The 21801-nt window shown below is 47.9% G+C and overlaps 1 protein-coding gene across 4 annotated transcripts in view; it reads right to left on the reverse strand.

Annotated features, from left to right (window-relative positions):
• The window catches only part of LOC149367201 (vasculin-like protein 1), a 49745-nt gene that overhangs the window by 24462 nt on the left and 3482 nt on the right, over window positions 1-21801 (reverse strand). The window contains exons 2-4 of one of the 4 annotated variants that reach the window (XM_089554497.1): window positions 9159-9269; window positions 6453-6561; window positions 3145-3314 (exon numbers count right to left, since the gene is read on the reverse strand). In XM_089554497.1, coding sequence (XP_089410623.1) covers window positions 3145-3314; window positions 6453-6561; window positions 9159-9236 — 357 coding nt within the window. In that variant the 5' untranslated portion in view covers window positions 9237-9269. Of the gene's footprint in view, window positions 1-3144; window positions 3315-6452; window positions 6565-9158; window positions 9270-21801 lie in introns of all 4 variants that reach the window. The other 3 variants (XM_089554489.1, XM_089554504.1, XM_089554494.1) reach the window with 3 other exon arrangements.

Below are 21801 nucleotides of genomic sequence, written 5' to 3' on the forward strand. Positions count from 1 at the left end.
CACAAAAAAAAAAAAACGTAGTTAAACCGAGTAGACCTGCGAAAGCAGGTGTTCATTCTTCAATTGGAGGGGGCACTTTTTTTTTTTTTATGTACATACAGCAGACCATGGTTAGGTCCAAGCAGGAAGGGCAGGTACACAAAAAGCAAAATTATAGCAACAAAAATACAACAATACAGCAACGATAATGTAGTAAAACAACAATACAGCAATGCAAGACAAAGCAGAAAAAATACATAATACGCAATATCAAAAAAGATGGCTGAGGAATGCGTCTGATTTTCAGGGTTGATTAGGTTCGGTTAATGAGTTCCAGTCGGATATGGTGCGTGGGAAAAAGGAAAACTTGAACGAGTTAGTCCGGGCAAAATGTGGTTTTAAAAGAGCTTTGTGATAGTGAGTGTAGTGTATTCCGTGTTGGCATTGGGGAAAGATAAGCAGAAGGGTCAAGTCAGAGTTTATCGTTAAGAAGTAATGAAAGAAAATCTAAACGAAAATTTTGTCTTCTTACCTGTAGTTCTTCAATACCGTTAGCATGCATCAAGTCTGAGGGGGAGTCAGTGGGTAGATATTTTGAATATATGAATCTAATTGCTTTCTTTTGAATGTTCTCGAGCTTTCTTATGTTAGACTTAGTATACGGGTCCCAAATTATGCAAGCATATTCAAGCTTGGGTCTAATTAGAGTATTATAACCTAAGAGCTTAACGTTAGCGGGGGCGTTTCGAAGTTTATGCCTTATATAACAGAGCTTACGGAATGCGAGTGAACAGATGTTATCTATGTGAGAGTTCCAAGAAAGGTTATTAGTAAGTGTTACACCCAAGTACTTTACGGACGCTACTTGTTGCAATGGTGATGATTCTAATTTATATACATATTCTAGAGCGTTTATCTTGTTAGTTATGCGATACTTAAACTCCACCTTAGGGGTGTGGCATGATATCTTTAGTGGGCATGATATCTTTAGAGGGGCATGATATCCTTAGTGTGCGCTCCAACAGATGGCGCCACCCGCTGCCGCCTGCCGCCTACACACCCAGAGGGCACCACCTTCGCACAGGCGCTGGGTTTCACAGCTCATGACAGTGTCGTGCCGGCTAAACCAAACGCTTAACCACAAGCGTATTGGCAAAAACGGCATGTGTGATCTTGTGCTGTTGCCTAGCAACCCGAGTTACTACCCCAGCTTACTTGAGTAACTCGTGTAAGCTCAGGTAAGTTCAAACAAACATCGTGCCATCTGCGCGAGAGGTTGCTCGGGAAGAGCAACACGGGTCGCAAAATCCTGACAGGTGGCTGGGATAGAGACAGCCACCTCCCAGTGCAGTGGCGCATCGCTTAACCACTGCACCACTGTGCTGGTAGTGGTATATGAGGACTAAGCGCCATCTATGAACCCTAAGTGGTAATTAGCAATTCAGCATACATGGGCATCAACCCACTAAAGATATCAAGCCACACCCCTAAGACAGAGTTTAAGTTCCCCCCCCCCCCCCCCCCCCCCCCCCATTTGAAGAATGAACACTTGCTTTCACAGGACTACTTGGCTTAACTGCATTAAGCCCCTATCAATTTTTTTTCTTTCTCAATCTGTTTTTCCGGACACCTCTTTATTCGGCCATTTCCTCGGTCCCCGTGAGGTATGACTAAACAGTCGGTGACTGTAGAGTCTTTTGCGTTCGTGCATGTATAATATATGCTCATCAATTCCAACTTCAAGGGACCGGGAAAAAATGACTGATTAATGCAAAAGTTCAAATTATCAAATAACCTCGGAAAAACTATCAAGAACTGCTTGCATTCCGCAGTCAAAGACTGGGAAATGGTTGCCCGATTTTAGGATGAGAACAGCGCGACAATAACTGTTTTGCCCGTTTCCATCAATGAGCAGTGAACGGCACATGTTAAACATACAGTTTCAGTGCACTGAAAGTACGAAACCCTGCGGACGGAAGCGAAGAAAACGGGGCCGAAGCGCCGAGAGAAAAAAAGATGGGGAAGAGAGCACCAGTGACGCACCAGTCATCAAACAAAACGGTGCCCAGCTGGGTTACGTTGGCGGGCTGATGCTGACTGGTAGAGCGGCCATTGCTGCAGGCTGGCGTAAAGCTTGAAAAAGCAAAACCGAAACTAAGCGGTCGGACCGTTCTTAGAGACAAGGCTGTCTGTGTATCGTCCATCGTGCACATCAGAGGTGCGCGAGCACATGGAACTCAGGTTTTGAGTAGGGCTATTTCGTGATCTCTTGCTACACCCATCATGCCTGAACATGGCTGCCCATTGGGTGCACACTGAAATTACAACAAAAACAGCGTAAACTTCACGAAGTACACAGCCAGGCGCTGACTAACAACTGAAATTTTACTGCTCTGACACATCGGTAAATATGCTCAAGGCATCAAAAACAACAAGGAGGATAAGACATGAAACATAGGCAATCGCAGCAGGAAACGAGCAGGAAATCATGACTGCGGAGCAGTCGGAAGGAAACACTGAAATTAACTGGTGCGAGACCTGTAAGGTCTCAATTAGCGAGCGTCCGATGCCACACACTTCGATGAACGTTGCCGCGATCGAGCTGGCAGTTGGACTTTACGGATTTCCGAATTAACGCAGATGAATTAATGCGCTTTTACTGTGTTTTTCTTAAGGCCTCCTCAATTAGCCAGGCAAAAAATAATTGTGCTACTGCAATTTCTTCTAAGAGCACGTCACACTGAAATTAACTGGTGCAAGACCCGTAGCGTCTGAATTAGCGAGCGTCCGATACCACACACTTCAATGGACACTGCCGCGATTGAGCAGGCAACTGGACTTGTCCGGATTTCTTAATTAACGGGGGTCGAATTAACGCACTTTTACTGTAATTGTCTTAGGCCCCAGGAAAACGTAATAAGGCTGCTACTACAATTTCTCCTAAGAGCACGTTTGACTGGAAAGGAAACCTTTTTTTTTTTTTTAAACACTGTGAAATGCTTTCTTTCTTATAGACCTTCGCATCGGGTGAGGGTATTGTCGAGAAGCCTCCTCTCTGGACTGTTGAAAACCGGTTCCACTGCCACTTCTACAGTGCTAGCATGAGGTGCTCAGGGTTATCCGGTGAACAATAAGACAGCGCCCAAGGAGCAGAAGGGGGCTCACCTTGTGGTGCGAGGAGGGTGGGAAGTCGCGGAAGTCGTGCCGGCTGTGGGGTCGCCGAGGAGGCGGTGCAGCCCTGTTGGAGGGGCCCCCCGCCTGGTGGAAGAGGCGGTCCTCCGCGTCCATCGAGGCATGCCGCACGGAGAACGGCGGAGACTGCTGGCGGACCCCTGCTCCCAGCAGAGGAGGAGGAGGAGAAGACCTCAGAGGGTGTGGGGCACTCTTCACATCGGAGCAGCTCCAATAACTTACAACAGTGGCAGACACCAGAACAATCCGGACCCCCGCAGAATATACGACACAGAGTGGAAGCCTATCTTTTCAAAGTGGCAGCTGTATGGAGGATCGCACACTCGTGTTACTCTCACGGACAAGTGATGAGTGCTGTCCGATTTGCAAAACGATTAATCTCTTAAGGTGCTTTGTACATAGCTAACTCACGGCTTTTTCAGAGCGTGTGCTGCACCTCGCAGTGATTTCATTGTTTTCAGGCAAATCTGGCATCCTTATTGTCACGAATAAGGTTTTTTTTTTTTTTATGCCATATACCGAAAGCGGTAAACAAGATTTCCCAAACATGCAGCAAGGCATCAAGCTGCCCGCAGTGCCATTTTTGTGCAGACTGAAAATGCCACCAGTCACCATCATCATCATCATCCTGACTATACCCCACTGCAGGGCAAATGCTTCTCCTATTTCTCTCCAATTAACCCTGTCCTTTGCCAGTTGCGGCCACTGTATCTCCGCAAATTTCTTAATCTCATCCGCCTACCTAACTTTCTGCCGCCCCCTGCTATGCTTGCCTTCTCTTGGAATCCACACCATTACCCTTAAGGACCAGCGGTTATCTTGCCTTTGCATTACATGCCCTGCCCAAGCCCATTTCTTCCTCTTGATTTCGACTAGGATGTCATTAACCCGCATTTGTTCCCTCACCCACTCCGCCCGCTTCCGATCTCTTAGAGTTACACCTATCATTTTTCTTTCCATAGCTCGCTGTGTTGTCCTTAACTTGAGCTGAACCATCTTTGTTAGCCTCCACGTTTCTGCCCCATAGGTGAGTACCAGTAAGATACAGCTGTTGTATACTTTTCTGGTTGGTTGGTTTATGGGGTTTAACGTCCCAAAGCGACTGAGGCTATGAGAGACGCCGTAGTGGAGGGCTCTGGAAATTTCGACTACCTGGGGTTCTTTAACGTGCACTGACATCGCACAGTGCATGGGCCTCGAATTTCTCCTCCAAAGAAATTCCTCTTGACGGATATTGGTAAACTGCCATTCATGGTATGAAAGAACCTGCCAAATGCACTCCACCCCATTCTTATTGTTCTAGCTATCCCCTTCTCGTGATCCGGTTCCGGGGTCCCTACCTGCCTTACAGACGTATTTCCTTACCACTTCCGGCACATCACTACCAATTGTAAACTGCTATTCCCTTCTGAGACTGTTGAATACTGCTTTGGTTTTCTGCACATCCAATTTTTAGACCAACCGTTCTGCTCTGTCCATCTAAGTCATTGATCGTGCTTTGCAATTCATCCACTGAGTGGCTTAGCAGGGCAATGTCATCAGCGAATTGCGGATTATCCAGGCATTCTCCTTTAACTCTGACCCCCAACTGCTACAATCTAGACCTCCGAATACTTCCTGTAAACAGGCGGATATTGCAGCATATGTATATATATAAATCCCAAAGAAGAAAATATGCAACCAAAAATTTGGTGTCTATCCTTCTTTAACCGTTTAATTGCCATGTTATTCTCGAAAAACATACCAACATAACCAAATTTTTTGGCAATATTTGGCAAAAACGACTTGTCAGGCTTAAAACACGCACTAAAGGTGCAAAACGCGCTTTTCATGGACAACTACCATCCTTTAGCATTGATAATTGTAACCAACGCAATTGGCGGCCATTAACTTGTCTTCTGGAATGGGAGCAGCGCAACATCAGGCCGGAGGAGTGTGACTCGTCATTGGTGACATTGGTACCATCTCCCATGACGAGTATAGCTCAGGGTTGGTGATTGAAGGGCCCATTAAGACTGTGATTTGGGGAAGCTGGTATCGACTTGTAACTTAATGCAGTGCGGACAGAGAGGTTGAAGTGAAGAGCAAATAGCACTGGCCTGGTTCGCTCCCATTTTTCAAACACGAAAATGAAAAAAAAAAAAAAAACTGCTATTCATCTCACACCTGAACCCAGAACCCATCCTCACACAGCCCTCCCTTGTATTCCTTGATTTTATCAGTACAAATCTGTTCGATTTTTTTTTCGCGTATTTATGTGAATTTGTACCGCTGCTGAACAATGCTAGGGTGTAAGAACCTTGTCAGGCAGAGAAAACCTGCCTTTTGCCCCATCACACAAGACCACACCCATGTGTGGACAAGTTGAAACTGAAACGAAATTGCCATGGAGAATGTGCAGAGGGAGCTCACACATATGGCATTAAACAGTTTACCTCCTTTTATCACTTAGTGCTTGTAATGTAATATCCAACAATATTCAAAGTAATATTCAACAGTCTAGCAAAAGAACAGCAGTTCGCAACTGGTGGCGAGGTGCTGGAAGTGGTAAGAGAATATATCTATTTAGGGTAGGTAGTGAGAGCTGATCTGGATCATGAGAGGGAAATAACTAGAAGAATAAGAATGGGGTGGAGCGCATATGGCAGGTTCTCTCTCAGATCACGAATGGCAGTTTACCAATATCCCTCAAGAGAAAAGTATACAACAGCTGTATGTTACTGGTACTCACCTATGGGGCAGAAACGGGGAGGCTAACAAAGAGGGTTCAGCTTAAGTTAAGGACAACGCAGCGAGCTATGGAAAGGAAAATGATAGGTGTAACGTTAAGAGATCGGAAGTGGGCGGAGTGGGTGAGGGAACAAACGCGCGTTAATGACATCCTGGTCGAAATCCAGAGAAAGAAATGGGCTTGGGCAGGGCATGTAATGCGAAGGCAAGATAACCGCTGGTCCTTAAGGGGGTAACGGAGTGGATTCCAAGAGAAGGCACGCGTAGCAGGGGGCGGCAGAAAGTTAGGTGGGCAGATGAGATTAAGAAGTTTGCGGGGATACGGTGGCCACAACTGGCGAAGCACAGGGTTAATGGGAGAGACATGAGAGAGGCCTTTGCCCTGCAGTGGGCATAGTCAGGCTGATGATGATGATGATGCTTATACTACGTGCTCTTCATCTGTCCTGTCTGCCGCCACTGTATTCGAGCTACGAAGCCGGAAATCTGGCATGCCCAATAAATGCATGCAAGGCTGACCGGTCGGGGCAACACCGGAGGCACCAACTCACCCAGATCTCGGAACCCATCCCCTGGGAAGCCAGAGCGCAAGCTTCCCACCGACCGGCGTTGGTGCAGGGCCAGTCGGTGCTCGTCAGATCGGCTGCTGTGGTCGGAGCTCTTCTGAAACCAACAGAACACAGGGGGGCTTGTACAGAATCCGCTATGCATAAAGTTCAAGAGCATTTCAAGCACGGCTCCAAAAACACTGGCTGACCAGGGTGCCGACTTCCCTTTGGGCAAGCACATTTCTTGCCCCACCTCTTACTCGGCTTCTCAGCCACAATGTAGTGGCGTTAAAACGTGACTGCAAAGTCATTATTCACCAGAGCGTCCCTTAACTCAGGTCTTAGACCTATTTTCCTTATTTTGAAGCGAAAAGCTTCACTAGGCTCGTGAACGACGCGCTTCGCGTGAGCCACCCCTGGGCTCACTCGAAGCGCGTCGTTGGTGCGCCCTTTCTCTCCTCGCCACCCCCTCCGTTCTCCTCCTCGCCACCCGTTTACCCTTCGCCGCTGCCGCGCGGTCTCTGCTGTCGTCCCAAGAGGAGAAGGTTCTTTCGTAAGGCGTTGCGATAACGCGTGAGCGGCGGCCGTAGAAGAGGCGCAGACATTCGCCATGGAAGGAAGAAAAGACCCAGAAGTGGTAGCGAGGGAGTTGACTCAAAATCTACCGTGGTGCTCCCAGTGCCTTGTGCGCGAACTGCGACAGCCATGACGTCAAACAAAGCATAAATGCAGCTTTTCGCTTGTATATCCAGGCTTAACCAGAGCTAAGCCACTGCGAATTTTTTAGTCCAATCCTAATTAAACTGTACCACATTGCTCAGTTTTTTATACTGATTTCAACAGAGAAAATATGTTTCTCTTAAATTGGCCGGTTCCCAAGATAATTTTAATTAGTCATTCATTAGTACCTCAGTGCAAAAAAAAACTGCTCACTAAAAAGTCATTTTTAATCCATGGCTACACAGTACAGTGAGTAAAGAGTGCAATAATCAAAACCATTTTTCCATTCTACCCTCATTACTAATTTTACAGCACTTGGAATATCAATGCTCAGGGTGTGAACGTAATTCATCAATAAACTTTGCAACTTAAAAATTTTTGAAGCGCGATTGAACAAATCTGCTTCGATTATTGCACACATTGTGCCTTCAGCTTCCCTTAGCAAGCATGATGACAAATCTATCTGTCCTAGATGTTGAGATATTGACATACTAAGGCAGCCAGATGTCCAAAATTTTCATGCCATCGAACTGTCTGCTCCTGCATAAATTCAGCTCACACGGTGATCTGAATTTAATATTACGGTCAAAATGCTGCTTTCTTGAAAGAAAAAATTAGTACAGTTGGAAAATGATAGCTGGAGATTCCCCAAATGTCGCGTTTTGAAAACAGATTTTTTGGCCATTTCTTGGTCTCAAAGACCAGTTTCCCCCCTTAAGAAGCCAGGTCACGCAGCCACTTTCCGGAGCTTCGCAATTCCTCGTTAACTTCCCTAAGCTTGACTTCCACTGGCTTTATTTTATTATTTATTTACCATTACTGTAAACCTTAGAGAAGCTTGCAGGACTGGGAACAAAATCAACAAAAACCGCAAAAGTAAACAAATTTGAAAAAGAAAAAACACCAAACCAGTATAGACTAACTCAAATAACGAATAAACAACACATATATATGCATTGCGAAAAGAATTCTGTCAAGCATGTTCTTTGGGCCACCAGCCATAAATGAAGGGTTCTTAACAACAGCACTTCTATGTTGATTGAGAGACATTTTTCTGTCAAATTCTGCACCAGCAACTGCAGTGGTTAGCTTCACCATACCTGGACTAATGCCATAAGAGGAAAGCCTGTCCATGTAACTCCTTTACAACAGTCAGCGTCACCCTTGTGTAGAGCAGCACTCAAGCAGTGCGCACCAGGAACAGAAAGCTGATATTAGACAGCGGCCCTTCATTTCTGGACAAAGTGCCCATGCCCATCTTACTTGCAAGTCTATCTGGCTTCACTTCTGTCCAAGCATTTCCTCTAGAACCAATCAGATTTCAGGCAACTGCACCACTGCAGCATTTGACAACACGGACCACACACCCAGCCAATCATGCAAATAGGGCCACAAACACCCACTGACTCCTCAGCATCCCCTCACATGACACTCCTCTGGATGAAGGTAAGGCGATGCACAAACATCAATCATTGTGCGCACTTCCCTTGGTGTGAAGTTGTTTGCATCTGACAAGTAGGATGGAGCTTACACTTTCCACTGACAAGGGGGGGGTCTTGCCACTGACCATTTTTCATTGTTTGCATGGTCGCCGTATTCCAGCCATTTACAATACAAAAACAAGTTTTAGCTCATCTGAAAGAAATATGTATTTAGTCTCAACAGTACGTATTTTGCCCTCCTGTTCCGCAAATGTTAACTGCGGATATTGTGCAAAGGTTTGTACTGCTGGTCCTTCTCAATAGCCAATGCATGGCCCAAACTTTTGAACAAGCATTCACCGACTGTTCAGAAGAACACACTGTCTGAGAGAGAGGCGCTAATGCCAGACTCAAAAAGCCCTCTTCAGCAACTCCATTCACCAGTGGCTAAGTTCACAAGGGTGGTTGGTTTGGTTCGGTTTATGGGGTTTAATGTCCCAAAGTGACTAAAGCTAACAAGGGTGGTTGGCCAGCCTGTTTTATCAATAATAATAAGGCCTTTACTCACCGCCGTGTCATAGGTGGGTATCTTGAGCCAGGATGGAGCAAAGTCATGCGCTGGCTGCTGCTGTTGCTGGTTTGCCATTAGGTGCACCCCCTTCCAGAGACCATGACAGGCCTGCGAGAAAGGAGAGCGCCATCAGGAAAGGCCTCGCCATAATGGACACCCCAGGGGAAACCCCACCATGTTCCTCAAAGCAAACAGTACACCCTTCCAGAAAGACGAAGGGTGCCACGTGCAAAGGCAGACATCCACAACTCTAATAAAACATATGCACCCCTAGAATCAGCTCTACACCACATACAGAATCTTTTTTCCTTTCGCATACCTAACAAGTCACCAGCTACACGTATACCTCCTTCGCAGACCTTTTTTACGGTGCACACTCAGGGGTCAAAACACCTCCTCTCTGGACTGTTGCAAACTGGTTTGGAGAGCTCACACTACCGCTTCAACCATACTATAGCATCGACATAGCGCCGTGCAAAAAGGTAAAAAAATTCAGCGGGGCACTTTGTTGACCTAAAGTACGGTGAGGCGAAAGTCTTAAGCGCAATGTTGCTGCTTGTGTCCCTGATGTGTGGTTAAGATGTTAAGCATCGCCTCTAGAGTGGAACGCGACAGCGTCTTGCAACGCTGCCAGGGAGTCCGCAGAATGCCATCGCCCGTTTGGCTCTACGCCTTGCTCGTCAGTAAATTGGTTTTTGAGGAAAGGAAATGTATCTGTCTCAGTGGTGGAACTGGCAACTGGCTTCTTGTAGCAGCTTTTGTAGCAGAAGAAATCGCAGTTTGTAGCAGCAATTTTAAGTTTTGTAGCAGGAAAAATGGCATTTTGTAGCAGAATTCGAGCTTTGTAGCACAAAAAAAAAGCTTCGTACCAAAATTTCATGCCAAAAAACAGTTATTTTAAATAAAGAAGCTTTGTTGTATTTCTGAAACAGGCATTTGCTCAGACGTTTTTAGCAACCACAGCCATGCAAGAGCAAGCTTCAATCCCAAATGCAGTTTAAAGTGCTTGCTTCCTTAAAAAGAGCCGAAAATAAGCAAAACAGGAGGTTCTCCTAAAAACACAGCCGTTTTTATTCAGAATGATACCGTTCTTAAAACAAACTTTCAGGTACTATTTCTTCCCTTTTCTTGATGACTCCAGCTTAGACAGTGCCGCTGCGAGCTTTTCCTGTCCATTCTTCAGAACGGCTTGTCCACTCTAAACGTCTGCAAAATTTTTAGACTTGACACCTTTTGTGAAAAGCAGCTCAGCATTGGTGATCATATTCCTGGCCAGTCTGATCTCTTCTTGTACCTTCTCTTCATTCTGACCTCTTTTCTGGGTGTTTGGTTTGGTTTTGTGGGGTTTAACGTCCCAAAGCGACTAAGGCTATGAGAGACGCCGTAGTGAAGGGCTCCGGAAATTTCGACCACCTGGGGTTCTTTAACGTGCACTGACATCGCACAGTACACGGGCCTCTAGAATTTCTCCTCCAAAGAAATTCTAGCCGCCGCGGCCGGGATCGAACCCGCGTCTTTTGGGTCAGCAGCCGAGCACCATAGCCACTGAGCCACCGCGGCGGCTTTTCTGGGTGTCTTTGTCCCGTACATCACAGTCTTGTTTCGCTTGTTTTGCACGGGTCTCTTCTGCTGCATCCGCCTCCAACCGTTGCAACTGACGCTTCCGCGATCCTTTCACCGCTCTGATTAATCCTTGTGTCATAGGAATGGCAGCTGGATTTTCTGCCCGATATAAGTTAGTCATAAGTTTTGTTGCCTTTCAGCTTTGACAAAGACATCGAAGACGTGAAGTGTCCATCCACACAGGCAGTGCGCTGACAGTGGTCCCTTTGTTCACCTTCGGTTGCAAAGCAGCGATGGCGATGTGGCTGCCGGCAGATGCGTTGCCGGAAGTGTTGCCGGCAGACATCAGTTTTGGTTTCACGGAAATGAGTTTCGGTTTCGTTCTCGGCAGAGTTATTGGAGTTATTCAGAGATATTTTGGTGCAGGCGTGGCACAAAAGTAGGCAAAAAAAACGATTTTGTAGCAGCATGTAGAAGGATTTCCCGTTTGGCGCAGTTTGGCGCAATTGGCGCAGCAGTTCCACCACTGCTGTCTCGCATATCTCGGTGGACACCTGAACCTCACCGTAAGGGAAGGAAGATGGGAGTGAACGAAGACACCGTATTTACTGGAAGCGTATTTGTTCATTCCAAACCATCGAGCTGGCATGGCAGAGTGGTTAGCGTGCACTCCGGAGACCCTGGTTCGATTCCCCAACTGGACCAATTTCCTACTCAGTTTTATTTATCTGGTCTGACTATAAAGGTTAATTAGGCTAATTGGTTAATTAAGCAAATAACTAAACTCAGTTCCACCTACTTGGAGCGTCACTATACGGTCCCTTTCATTGGCTGCATGGTTACTAACCAAAGTACAATTGGCCCCGTTTGAAATTCGCGCACTGTGACGTCACGACCATTTCGACCAATTGAAACAAGGTCAGCGTAGCTGCGGCGGCCACCTAAGGTCTCGCTTTGGCTATCGGAGTGTTGCTTTAGCAACAAAAGCTGTGACTAGGGGTGTGCGAATATCAAATTTTTCGAATACGAATCGAATACGAATACTTGGTTCCGAATATCGAATCGAATATCGAATAATCAAGGCCAGACGCATTTAACCACTACAAAACATTTATTTGAGCACCCAAGAACATCATAGTTCAACTATCAATGATTAAATGAACACAAAAGGTGTGTGTGGCCGCAGAAAAAGGATCAAAGTCTCGAACATTATTCTTAGAAGAGTGGAAATATCAGAGAAGATGGCTAGTACACAGCATTGATCAAGGCTAGCTTGCCATAAGCACAAAAACGTGTTGCTGGGATGAACATAAAATGTTGTCGTAAAGGGAAACCAGCTGCTCCACATGGTCAGGCAGGAGTCGTTCCCTTCTAGCTGAAACGACTTCTCCAGCCACAGAAAATGCCCTCTCACTTGACACTGAACTGGCACGTATTGCGAGGTATTTCGTTCACAACTCTTACTATACCAGCTTTAAAGTCATACCCACAAAGAAGCTCACGAGCGCAGTCAGCTACGTCATGGCCCAACGTTACGCATTGCTCTGGGTGCCACCATGTTGTTATTTCTCTGTCGGTAGGATTCGCGGACCGAAATGAACACCGGTGCTCGCAATAGAATATTCGGCTAGATACTAATATTCACGTTGGATCGGATATTCGAAACAACACGAATACTTTGATTTCGAATCGAATACGAATACTAAAAATATAATATTCGAAATGTATTCGAAAATTTTGAATATTCGCACACCCCTAGCTGTGACCAAACACTTGAACGTGCCAAAAGAAAGCATATATAGCAACCATTCACCAGCCAACCTGTCGTCACAGCTCATGAGTACTCAAGTTTCATACATAACGTGCAATGCTGCCAAAGCTAGGGTGCCTCTTTGTGCTGGCTACGTCCGCACCCAAAAACTGGTTTGTCATCGTGCACCTAAAGACAAGCACCTTGCACTGTGACAAAGCTCTGGCAACCACAACTGGCAGCACTTCACTTTGGCTGTTAGCACATTTTAAGACAATAGCAGAGCTTAAATTACCCCTCACTGATGTCTCGAGAAATAAGAGTGATATGCAGCAATGATACATGGCTGGCATGCTTATCTGCCACGATTCCATCCGCACCCCAAAACTGGCTCACCATCAATGGAAATCATAATCAGATGGTTCAATAACTGAACGCTGTGGGGACGCCTTCGTCCCCTGCGTTCACTTTCCCGCATTGCACCCCCTACTGTAGTTAGCTCCTCCGCAACGCACTCTTCTCAGTTGGGTTACTGTAACTAACAGGGGAGGGCGCTCGCGTCGCAGCGACACCAGCGCCACGGATGGCGTTTTGCTGCGCGCTCGCAGGGAGCGACGGGGTCTCTTCTGCTCGGCACCGGGATAGCGAGTGGACGTTTCGCTCGCGGCTTCGCTCTTCGTCGGCGGGCGACCTCGTGTGAAAACATGTTCCCCTCAGCCCATCCAGTCCGGCCTCGGAGCTTCCCTTTGCCCTAGCGTGGGCGAATGTTCGCTCGTAGCCGTGCTGGTGAGTCGGACGTCCTCGATTCCTCAGTGTATTTGGTTGCTAGCTGGCGTTATTGTTGTTGTAGCAATAAATGCCTTGTTTGTGTCAGCCAGTGTGTCGTTCCTTTGTTCCCGCAGAGCACGGCCCGCCGTGGTAGGCGTGCACTCGGTAGCGTACGCGACCACGGGGTGGGGTCCGCGCGGTTTTGAACTGTGTCAGCCGCGGTTAAACGGGGAGAACGGATTTATCTCCCCGATTTTAAACCCCACAACGCCTACCTGCATTGACTGCGATTTGCGATGCCAAGCATGTCTGTTTTTGTGAAAAACTTCACCGAGGCTTAAAGAACTACGAGTGACATGTGGTGGAGTGACATGCTTTTGCGTGTGCACTATTTGTAGCCTCCCACAACACTGCGTGGCAAGTGTGAAACGGAGTAGAAACTAAAGGGGCCCTGAATGCCTCCATTCAATTTGCAATTTATTTTCTCCAACATCCAAAAATAATGACACTATGGGCAGCGGCAAAAAGCCCCTAAAATGGGCTTCACAGCATCCACAGACCACCTATAGACGCTTTACAGCGCCGTATCATGGGGGCTGCCATCTTTGATCACGTGATCACGCCGCCATTACTCGCCTCCTGACTGCTCGGCGCGCGCCTCCGCGCGACGGCTGCTGCGTCGGACGGTTCGGTTCCGACAGGCAGTGTTTCGGCTGATACGGTTTTAGAGGAGAGGAAAGACGACACTATGGTTTGGCCAAAGCTTGGAAGGACATGTGAGAACCCTAATTTGATCACTTCAGGCGTGAAAACGCGATAGGACTTCATGTCGCGTAGAGCCGCTGAGCTCTCCGCCTCTTCGAGCCAACGGACAGATCGTCTGAATGCTTGTCTTTGCATGCGCTGAAGGCTCTGCTTAATGTTTTTTTATTGTGATTATATAAAACGGCAAGGCTGAATGTTCCTGCGGCCTTACAGGTCGTTGTCCTATTGTGTACCTGCATGCAGACACTGCTATAAAACGCTCACATGCACATCGTATGCACTTGTTTACAACCTGTTAACGGTGCATAGGAAACCTGAAATATTTCCCACTGGTTAGTTAAACATAGAAAGGCGACAAAAATAAATAGACACACAAAGGTTGACTATCATGGTAGCTGTACCATGCATCAAGCAGCCGTCACAAGCTGGCGTGCAATCATTTCGAAGGATTCCGCGATATAATTGTTATAGCGCGTGCATGGCAACGCGTTCATGCTAGACGAATTTCACAATAACGTCAGCCTCATATAAAAAATTTTGGTGCGCACGACGCTCGATATGCGGACATGGAAATGGCCATGGTCTCTTTGGATGTAATTAATCAGCTTCACTCTGAGCGTGCGAAGTCACTTTTAGTGACTGTCGCGCATGGACCGCGAGCAAGTGACAACCGCCCAGCACAGCAGCCGTAAACCAAATGCTGTAATCCGAATACGGTCCACGGAAACCGCGCTACTTGGAGCGAAATTGAACAGTAGCACCACGACGGCGTGTAATACACGGACTGACGGTAAGCGTTGTCGGCTCGCACGGCAGTGCGGTGCACAATAAACAGCAGCAGCATGTAGGAGCGCAAGTCGACTTTTTTTTTTTTTTTCGTTCCTAATTCGGCTTCGGGCGTTCCTTTCACTAATGGCCACACACCATCACTTACGATCAATGGGGACTCAGGACAGTGCACAACAACTGAAAGCACGCCGTCATGATTTCGGTGGCGGAACAGCTTCTTCATGCGGCTGTGTTGTACACTTACCCTCGCAGATTTTCCAAGATCGAAACCTTTTTTTATTAGCTATCTAGCGCTGGCGGACGTGTTTGTTGCGTTCGCCAGTTTGGAAAGGGTGCGTGTCGAATGGGCGCGAACATTGGCTTTACCTACTTGTCCAGTTCGGTTCCGTGAAGCTTGCAAACGGCCACATCCCGCACCTTTAACTCTCTGTCGCAATTCTTGCAATCCACAACACAGCGCGTGTTTCCTCTACCTTTTCTCATCGTAGAAAGAACACATTCGGCAACCACCCGCGAAATTTCCACTGCTGCGTTGAAACGTACACGCCGGCGACTTACGAGGCCAGTAATGGCGCCGTGTTCCGAGCGCACGTGTGGCGCCATCTGGTCTCAAACGGAAGAACTGCGCTCTGTAAACGGTCTATACGACAGAGAAGCATTCCACAGTCATGCCAGGAGCTTGCAATAAGGTGTCAGGCGCCACACCACATAGTGGCCCCATACTACAAGGAAACAAACCAGCATGTCCCAACAGGTGACATTGCAAAGCGAGGTATGCGACCTGGCACTAGACAGAAGAGGAGGTGTTGCTCATGGAGAAGAAATGTGTGTTCCAACATGCCAACCCCCGTGTAAGTGAAGGGGGATCACCAACCATCGAAGACCCAAGTTAACCAATGAAGCCTCCACGAATGGAAATAGAGAGGGTATACGAGCCCACAAATACCAACGAACATTCAGATTTCTCAGCGAGCCACTCGGATGACATACCCAACACGGTATTCACCCACCAGATCGCCCATGATTAGTTTGGCTTGGTTTGTGGGGTTTAACATCCCAAAGCGACTCAGGCTATGACGGACGCCATAGTGGAGGGCTCCGGAAATTTCGACCGCCTGGGGTTCTTTAACGTGCACTGACATCGCACAGTGCACGGGCCTCTAGCGTCTCGCCTTCATCGAAATGTGACTGCTGAGGAAAGGATTGAACCTGCGTCTTTTGGGTCAGCAGCTGAGCGCCATAACCACTGAGCCACAGCGGTGGTGCCACACCTCCCATGAGTGACTATGCCAACTGTTGCCGTCCTCACCACAGCTGCAGGTAACAACACCCACATATGCTGTGCCCGAAGCAGAAGAGGCACTGGATGTGCCCCAAACAAAGAGTCTTGCACAAGATCCTGAAGTCGTGCCCTACACCGGTGCAGTTATGCCATGCCCTCCACCCACCTTAGACCTCTTCGATTTGCCAAGTTAAGACGCGGTGGCTCAGTGGTTACGGGGCTCGGCTGCTGACCCGAAAGATGCGGGTTCGATCCCGGCCGCGGCGGCCGAATTTCGATGGAGGCGAAATTCTAGAGGCCCGTGCACTGTGCGATGTCAGTGCATGTTGAAGAACCCCGGGTGGTGGAAATCTCCGGAGCCCTTCACTACGGCGTCCCTCATAGCCTGAGACACTTTGGGACGTCAAACCTCAATAAACCAACCAACCAAGTTCAGAACTGTCCCCAGGCAGCTCGGGTAAATGTCCAGACGAGAAGCAAAATTCCTGACTGATGCCTACAAGCAGCTCCAAGCTGAACAGAGAAGTCTCGGGTCTGGTGCTCTTGGTAAGTAGAAGAGGCGCCCGTAGAATGTTTGTTGGGGACTTCGCAACGAAAAATTGCCACTTGCTAGACTGCTATGTTGACTTGCGATACTCAAATACATTCCGTGAAGTAAGCCTACTTTCTCCTGTCGAGAGCATGTGCTCCATTATAATCGACAGGCACATCTCTCCCATTGCTGATCCGCCACTCAATGCAGACCGTACCTCACTGACCGAAGCAGATAGCTAATAGAAACGAAATGAGTGTGAATCTGAGCACCATGGGCATCAAAAACGCCACTGGACAACATGTTTCTCTATTCACTCACCCGCCTTCATTTGTAAAAGAATTTCACCAGCGGGGAGAATTCAAGCAACGACTCTCGCTGAGTATGGCCACAAGCAGTGCATACTGAGTTGTCACCTGCTTCCCGTCCTAGCCAGTCCGACTGAAAATATGCTCGCAACTCCTCGGACTCCCATGAAAATGCCTTTGGCAAAAGAAAACGTTCTGAAACAGTCTGACAGGTGGGCGGAACTATTCTGGCAAATCGAACAGCAGACACGAGGGTTCCAGGCAATTCCAAGCAGCCCCTGACGACAAATCGAAGAGACCACTTATGAATGCCACTGAGGAATCAAAAGCATGCAACTCCTACAGGGCGCCAAACAACTGCCCACTCTGCTCAAGCTGTTTACTGCATGTTGTTCGCTATCCATCTCACACAACTGGACAAAATGAAATTTAAATTTTAAAAAGTTCTCCTTAACCATGCGGAAGTCGGACAACACTGGCACGCTCGCAGTTCGTGAGGAAATAAACTGACAGTCGCGTGCTCGCTCGCGAGTGTACAACTGAACTGAATGAACTGCAGGTAGTGAGCGTAGGGGAATGAGCAGTTTGTTCAGGCTTGAGGTGCAGTGAAGCAAAGGGGGGGGACAGAGGCAATTAAGGCCTGTGCCCTTCCTTTTCTGTATAGCTTCTGCGGGGTCTCGGTGACTTCACCAGAATGTGCCACAGCCGGACTCAAGTAGGCACAAGCTCTGCTCTGCGCCGGCCGCGCACTCACTTTTGTAGCAGACAACACTGCCAGTCTAGGAGGTCACTCAGGCTGCTTCAAAATGGCCGCCGCTCCAGGGGGGAGGAGGGACTTACAGCCAATAACTTCAAATCACAATTTCTAGCTCGTATGCGCATGTAGAACTCTACTTCTTTTATAAGTATGCATAAAAAATTCAGGGCGGCACTTTGATGACCTAAAGTGCGGTGAGGCGAAAGCCTTAAGCGCATGTTGCTGCTTGTTTCTCTGATGTGTGGTTAAGATGTAAAGCTTCACCTATAAGAGTGGAAAGCGACAGCGTCTTGCAACGCTGCCAGACGCCATCGCCCGTTCGGCTCTACGCCTTGCTCGTCGGTAAATTGGTTTTTGAGGAAAGGAAATGTATCTGTCTCTCATATCTCGGTGGACACCTGAACCTTGCCTTAACAGGAAGGGAGGAAGATGGGAGTGAACGAAGACACCGTATTCACTAGACGCGCCTTTGTTCATTCCAAACAATGGAGCTGGCATGGCGGAGTGGTTAGCTTGCTCGTCTCGCACTCTGGAGGCCTTGGTTCGATTCCCCAACTCTACCAATTTCCTACTTGGTTTTATTTATTTATTTTACTTGGAGCATCACTATACGATCCCTTTAATTGGTTGCATGAGTACTAGCCAAAGTACAATTGGCCCCGTTTGAAATTCGCGCATTGCGACGTCACGACGATTTCGACCAATTGAAAAGTGTGACATTTCTGTTGACAACTCCTGCTTACAACGATGTGGCATTAAAGGCTTCCGCCTTAATAACGTCATGGCTAGTAGCGTCAACGTAAAAGCCTGATTTGGCGGCAGATCATGTCATGACCCCTTTAACCCTTTCACTGCCACTCCCGAGATAACTCGGGTGACCACACATGCACACCCCCTGCTGCTCCCGAGTGAACTCGTTTTGGCTTTCTAACTCACTCCCTGCCGCTCCCGATAATACTCGTGTAAAAAAAAAAAAAACCATGTAAGCATGTCGTGCCATCTACGGAGAGGCCCCATAAATTCATAGAACTTGTAGGGTAAATTTTAAACAACAGATGGAGCATATGTTTCATCATCCGCGTCGCTTCGTTTTGGTCTCAGCACGGCAGCCATGGCGAGGCAGCGTGCCACGTGCGTCCGCGCTTTGACGGACGAAGAAGTTCAAGAACTGCTTATGAATTCGGACTCCAATGATAGTGACAATGAGGAAGCAGCCCACCTAAGTGCCTTGTCGAGAGACGACAGCAATGAAGAGCCCCTGCCACTGAAAGGTCTGCTTAAGAGGAGGAAATCCAAAGGGCGAGATTTCTGCTGGAAGATTTCATTCAGGTTGGCTTATGGTTGGTTTATTGGGGTTTAACGTCCCAAAGCGACTGAGGCTATGAGAGACGCCGTAGTGGAGGGCTCCGGAAATTTCGACCACCTGGGGTTCTTCAACGTGCACTGACATCGCACAGTACATCGCCTCTAGAATTTCTCCTCCAAAGAAATTCAACCGCCGCGGCTGAGATCGAACCCGTGTCTTTTGGGTCAGCAGCCGAGCACCATAACCACTGAGCCACCGGGGCAGCAGATTTCATTCAGTACAAATAATATCGACAAGATTATCCCGAATAAAAACGTCTTCATGCCCTGCAGAGCATCCCAGTGCAGTAGTGGCACAAAAATTTCCAGGAAACTAACATGCAAAAAAAGAAACCTAGCAGGGAGTGTGCTGGGGCGAGTAAAAAAACCCGGCAGCACAAGGGCTCGGGGCAATGAACAGGATTCCAAGCGAAGGTGAGCGTAGCAGGGGACAGCAGAGAGTTAGGCGGATGCATGAGATCTAGAAGTCTGCTGGGAGGTAAGGTGGCCGCAACTGGCGAAGGACAGGGTCAATTGGAAAGACGCAGGAGAGGCCTTTGCCCTGCAGTGGGCGTAGTCAGGCTGATGATCATGATGATGATCAACATATCTCAAGAAATGCTTCGGCACGGCAGACAAGGACAAAACGTAGAAAACACCACAGAGCGCCAATTAACAACTGATTTTATTGAAACCCACATCAACGAATATATGCTTTTGCGCTCATCAACGACAAAAAAAAAAGAAAAAGATAACATGCCGTGAAGAGAGCATTAGGTACAAAATGATTAGCACCCATGGCACGTGTGACACAAGTGAACATCGTCATGCCCCAAATCTGATCATTCTGATAGGAATTCTAATTCTCTCTTGAGAAGCGTCACAGATGGATTGCTCACGAACGAAGAATGACTGCTGCTTCAAAAATTTCTCTTTGAAGCTGGTCTTTTCTGCGGCCTAAAATAACTGTACCGCTGAAGAGCGGGAAACAGCCGCATTCTTTGCAGTGCGCCGGCAGGTGCTCCCCAGTGCTGTTCCTGAGAGAGTTTGAGTGTTCTCTTAGTCTGTCATTTATGCACCTGCCGGTTTGTCCAACATAAAACTGACGACAGGGGAACTTGACTTTGTAGAAAATAATTAACATCCATATCCTCTTCAGAACAGCTGCTGTGTTGAGCAAAGCCAAACTAAATAGGAAACTACACTCTCGGACAGCTTTCTGTGGCTCTGCAGCCAAGGCTAGGCAGGAAAGGGAAGGAGATGGGCCTTTGTTCCCATGCCAAGAGAGTGGGTTGTGGTTTGGGCTAGGGGTGCATAAGGGTGAAAGGGGGCAAGTTGGAGAGACGGTGCTGGGGTTGCTAAGGTTGAGGTATTTGATGTTATGAAGGTGTAGGTTGCGCAACCACGGGACGAACCACGATGAAAGACACAGAGACACACACAAGCGCACTAACAACTGTTTACTTCTTCCTGGGAACGCTTACTTATACACCTGGCCACGCATGCTCAAACGCAATCTTTAGCCACAATAGTCATGCCAAGAGCTGTTAACGCAGACGCGGATGCAAAAAACTGATTTCGGCTACGTACAGAGCCACGGACGTGTCACTGATACAGTCTACAGCGTTTTCCTTTATGTGGAAAGCTTCCAAAGCCAGCTGTGCGTGTTCATTTTTGCTTTTTCCCAGTATCACGGTCTCGTCAAGTCGCGGTGCGCAATTGCGGCAAGAACTAAGATGGGACACAAGGTGTGCCCCTTTGTCTGTGCTGTTCCTAACTTTATTCGCATGCTCCCTGAGTCGCTCGTTTATGCACCGCCCTGTCTGCCTGATGTAGGTCTTACCACATGAAAGAGGGAAGGAGTATACCACCCCGGTGGCGCAAGGGATGTAGGAAGTCCCGTGCCTGATTAGGCAACCACTCCTTCTATCACCGCACGTGTGGGCGCACAGCTTCACCAGTTTATTCGGCGCAGAAAACGCCAGAGGGACACCATGCCTGCCTGCAACTCTCTTGAGGTGATGAGACACCTTATGCAGATATGGCACCACCACAGGCATGAACGCTTCGCGTTCACTCGTCCCCCTCATACTTGGTGTACCGGTCTTCATCTTTCGTATCAGGGCCTCGGCAACCGCCGTCAAACATCATGCCTAGTTGGTACACAACATCATGTACCAACTAGGCCCAACCCAAGTTTTATTGAAGGTTGAGGTAGCCCACTCCCCATGAGACGGGGACCAAGGGCAGTCTCCTTCTCTTTTCTGCCTAGCCTTGGCTGCAGAGTCACAGACAGTTGTCTAGGGGGTATAATTAAGGCACTGCCACCAATGCTCTGGGCTGGTTCCGCGGGTCGTCTTTGCCATCTGAACTAAAGTCAGATGATGAGGCAACATCCTCAGAGTCATTGCTACCCAGATTGTCGACAAAATCAACCACGGACACAGATGTATCACGAGATTTTCCACGTTTCAGGGTGGGTTTCACATTGCTGGAGCCATACATACGAAGGATGCCACTACTTCTTCCCACTATTTCTTCGGTCTCCGCAGCACTGCCTGCTATGTATGAAACTGAGTATATGGCATCAAGACTGCCAGAACTGAGGCCTTCGTTATGCTATTGCTATTGTATTGACAACAGTGTCTGCTGGCCACAAAGATAACAAATGTCACTCCTGCCAGCCATTTCTTTGGCGGTCCCAGTGCAGCCTTTTTGTTTGACCGCACTGGCACAAAGCACTTCGGAGCTTTCGAGGTGGTGTGCAAGCGCAACAAATCAA

This window comes from Amblyomma mixtum, chromosome 1 (genome assembly GCF_055824585.1).
Source record: "Amblyomma mixtum isolate Tamu chromosome 1, ASM5582458v1, whole genome shotgun sequence".
NCBI lineage: Eukaryota > Metazoa > Arthropoda > Arachnida > Ixodida > Ixodidae > Amblyomma > Amblyomma mixtum.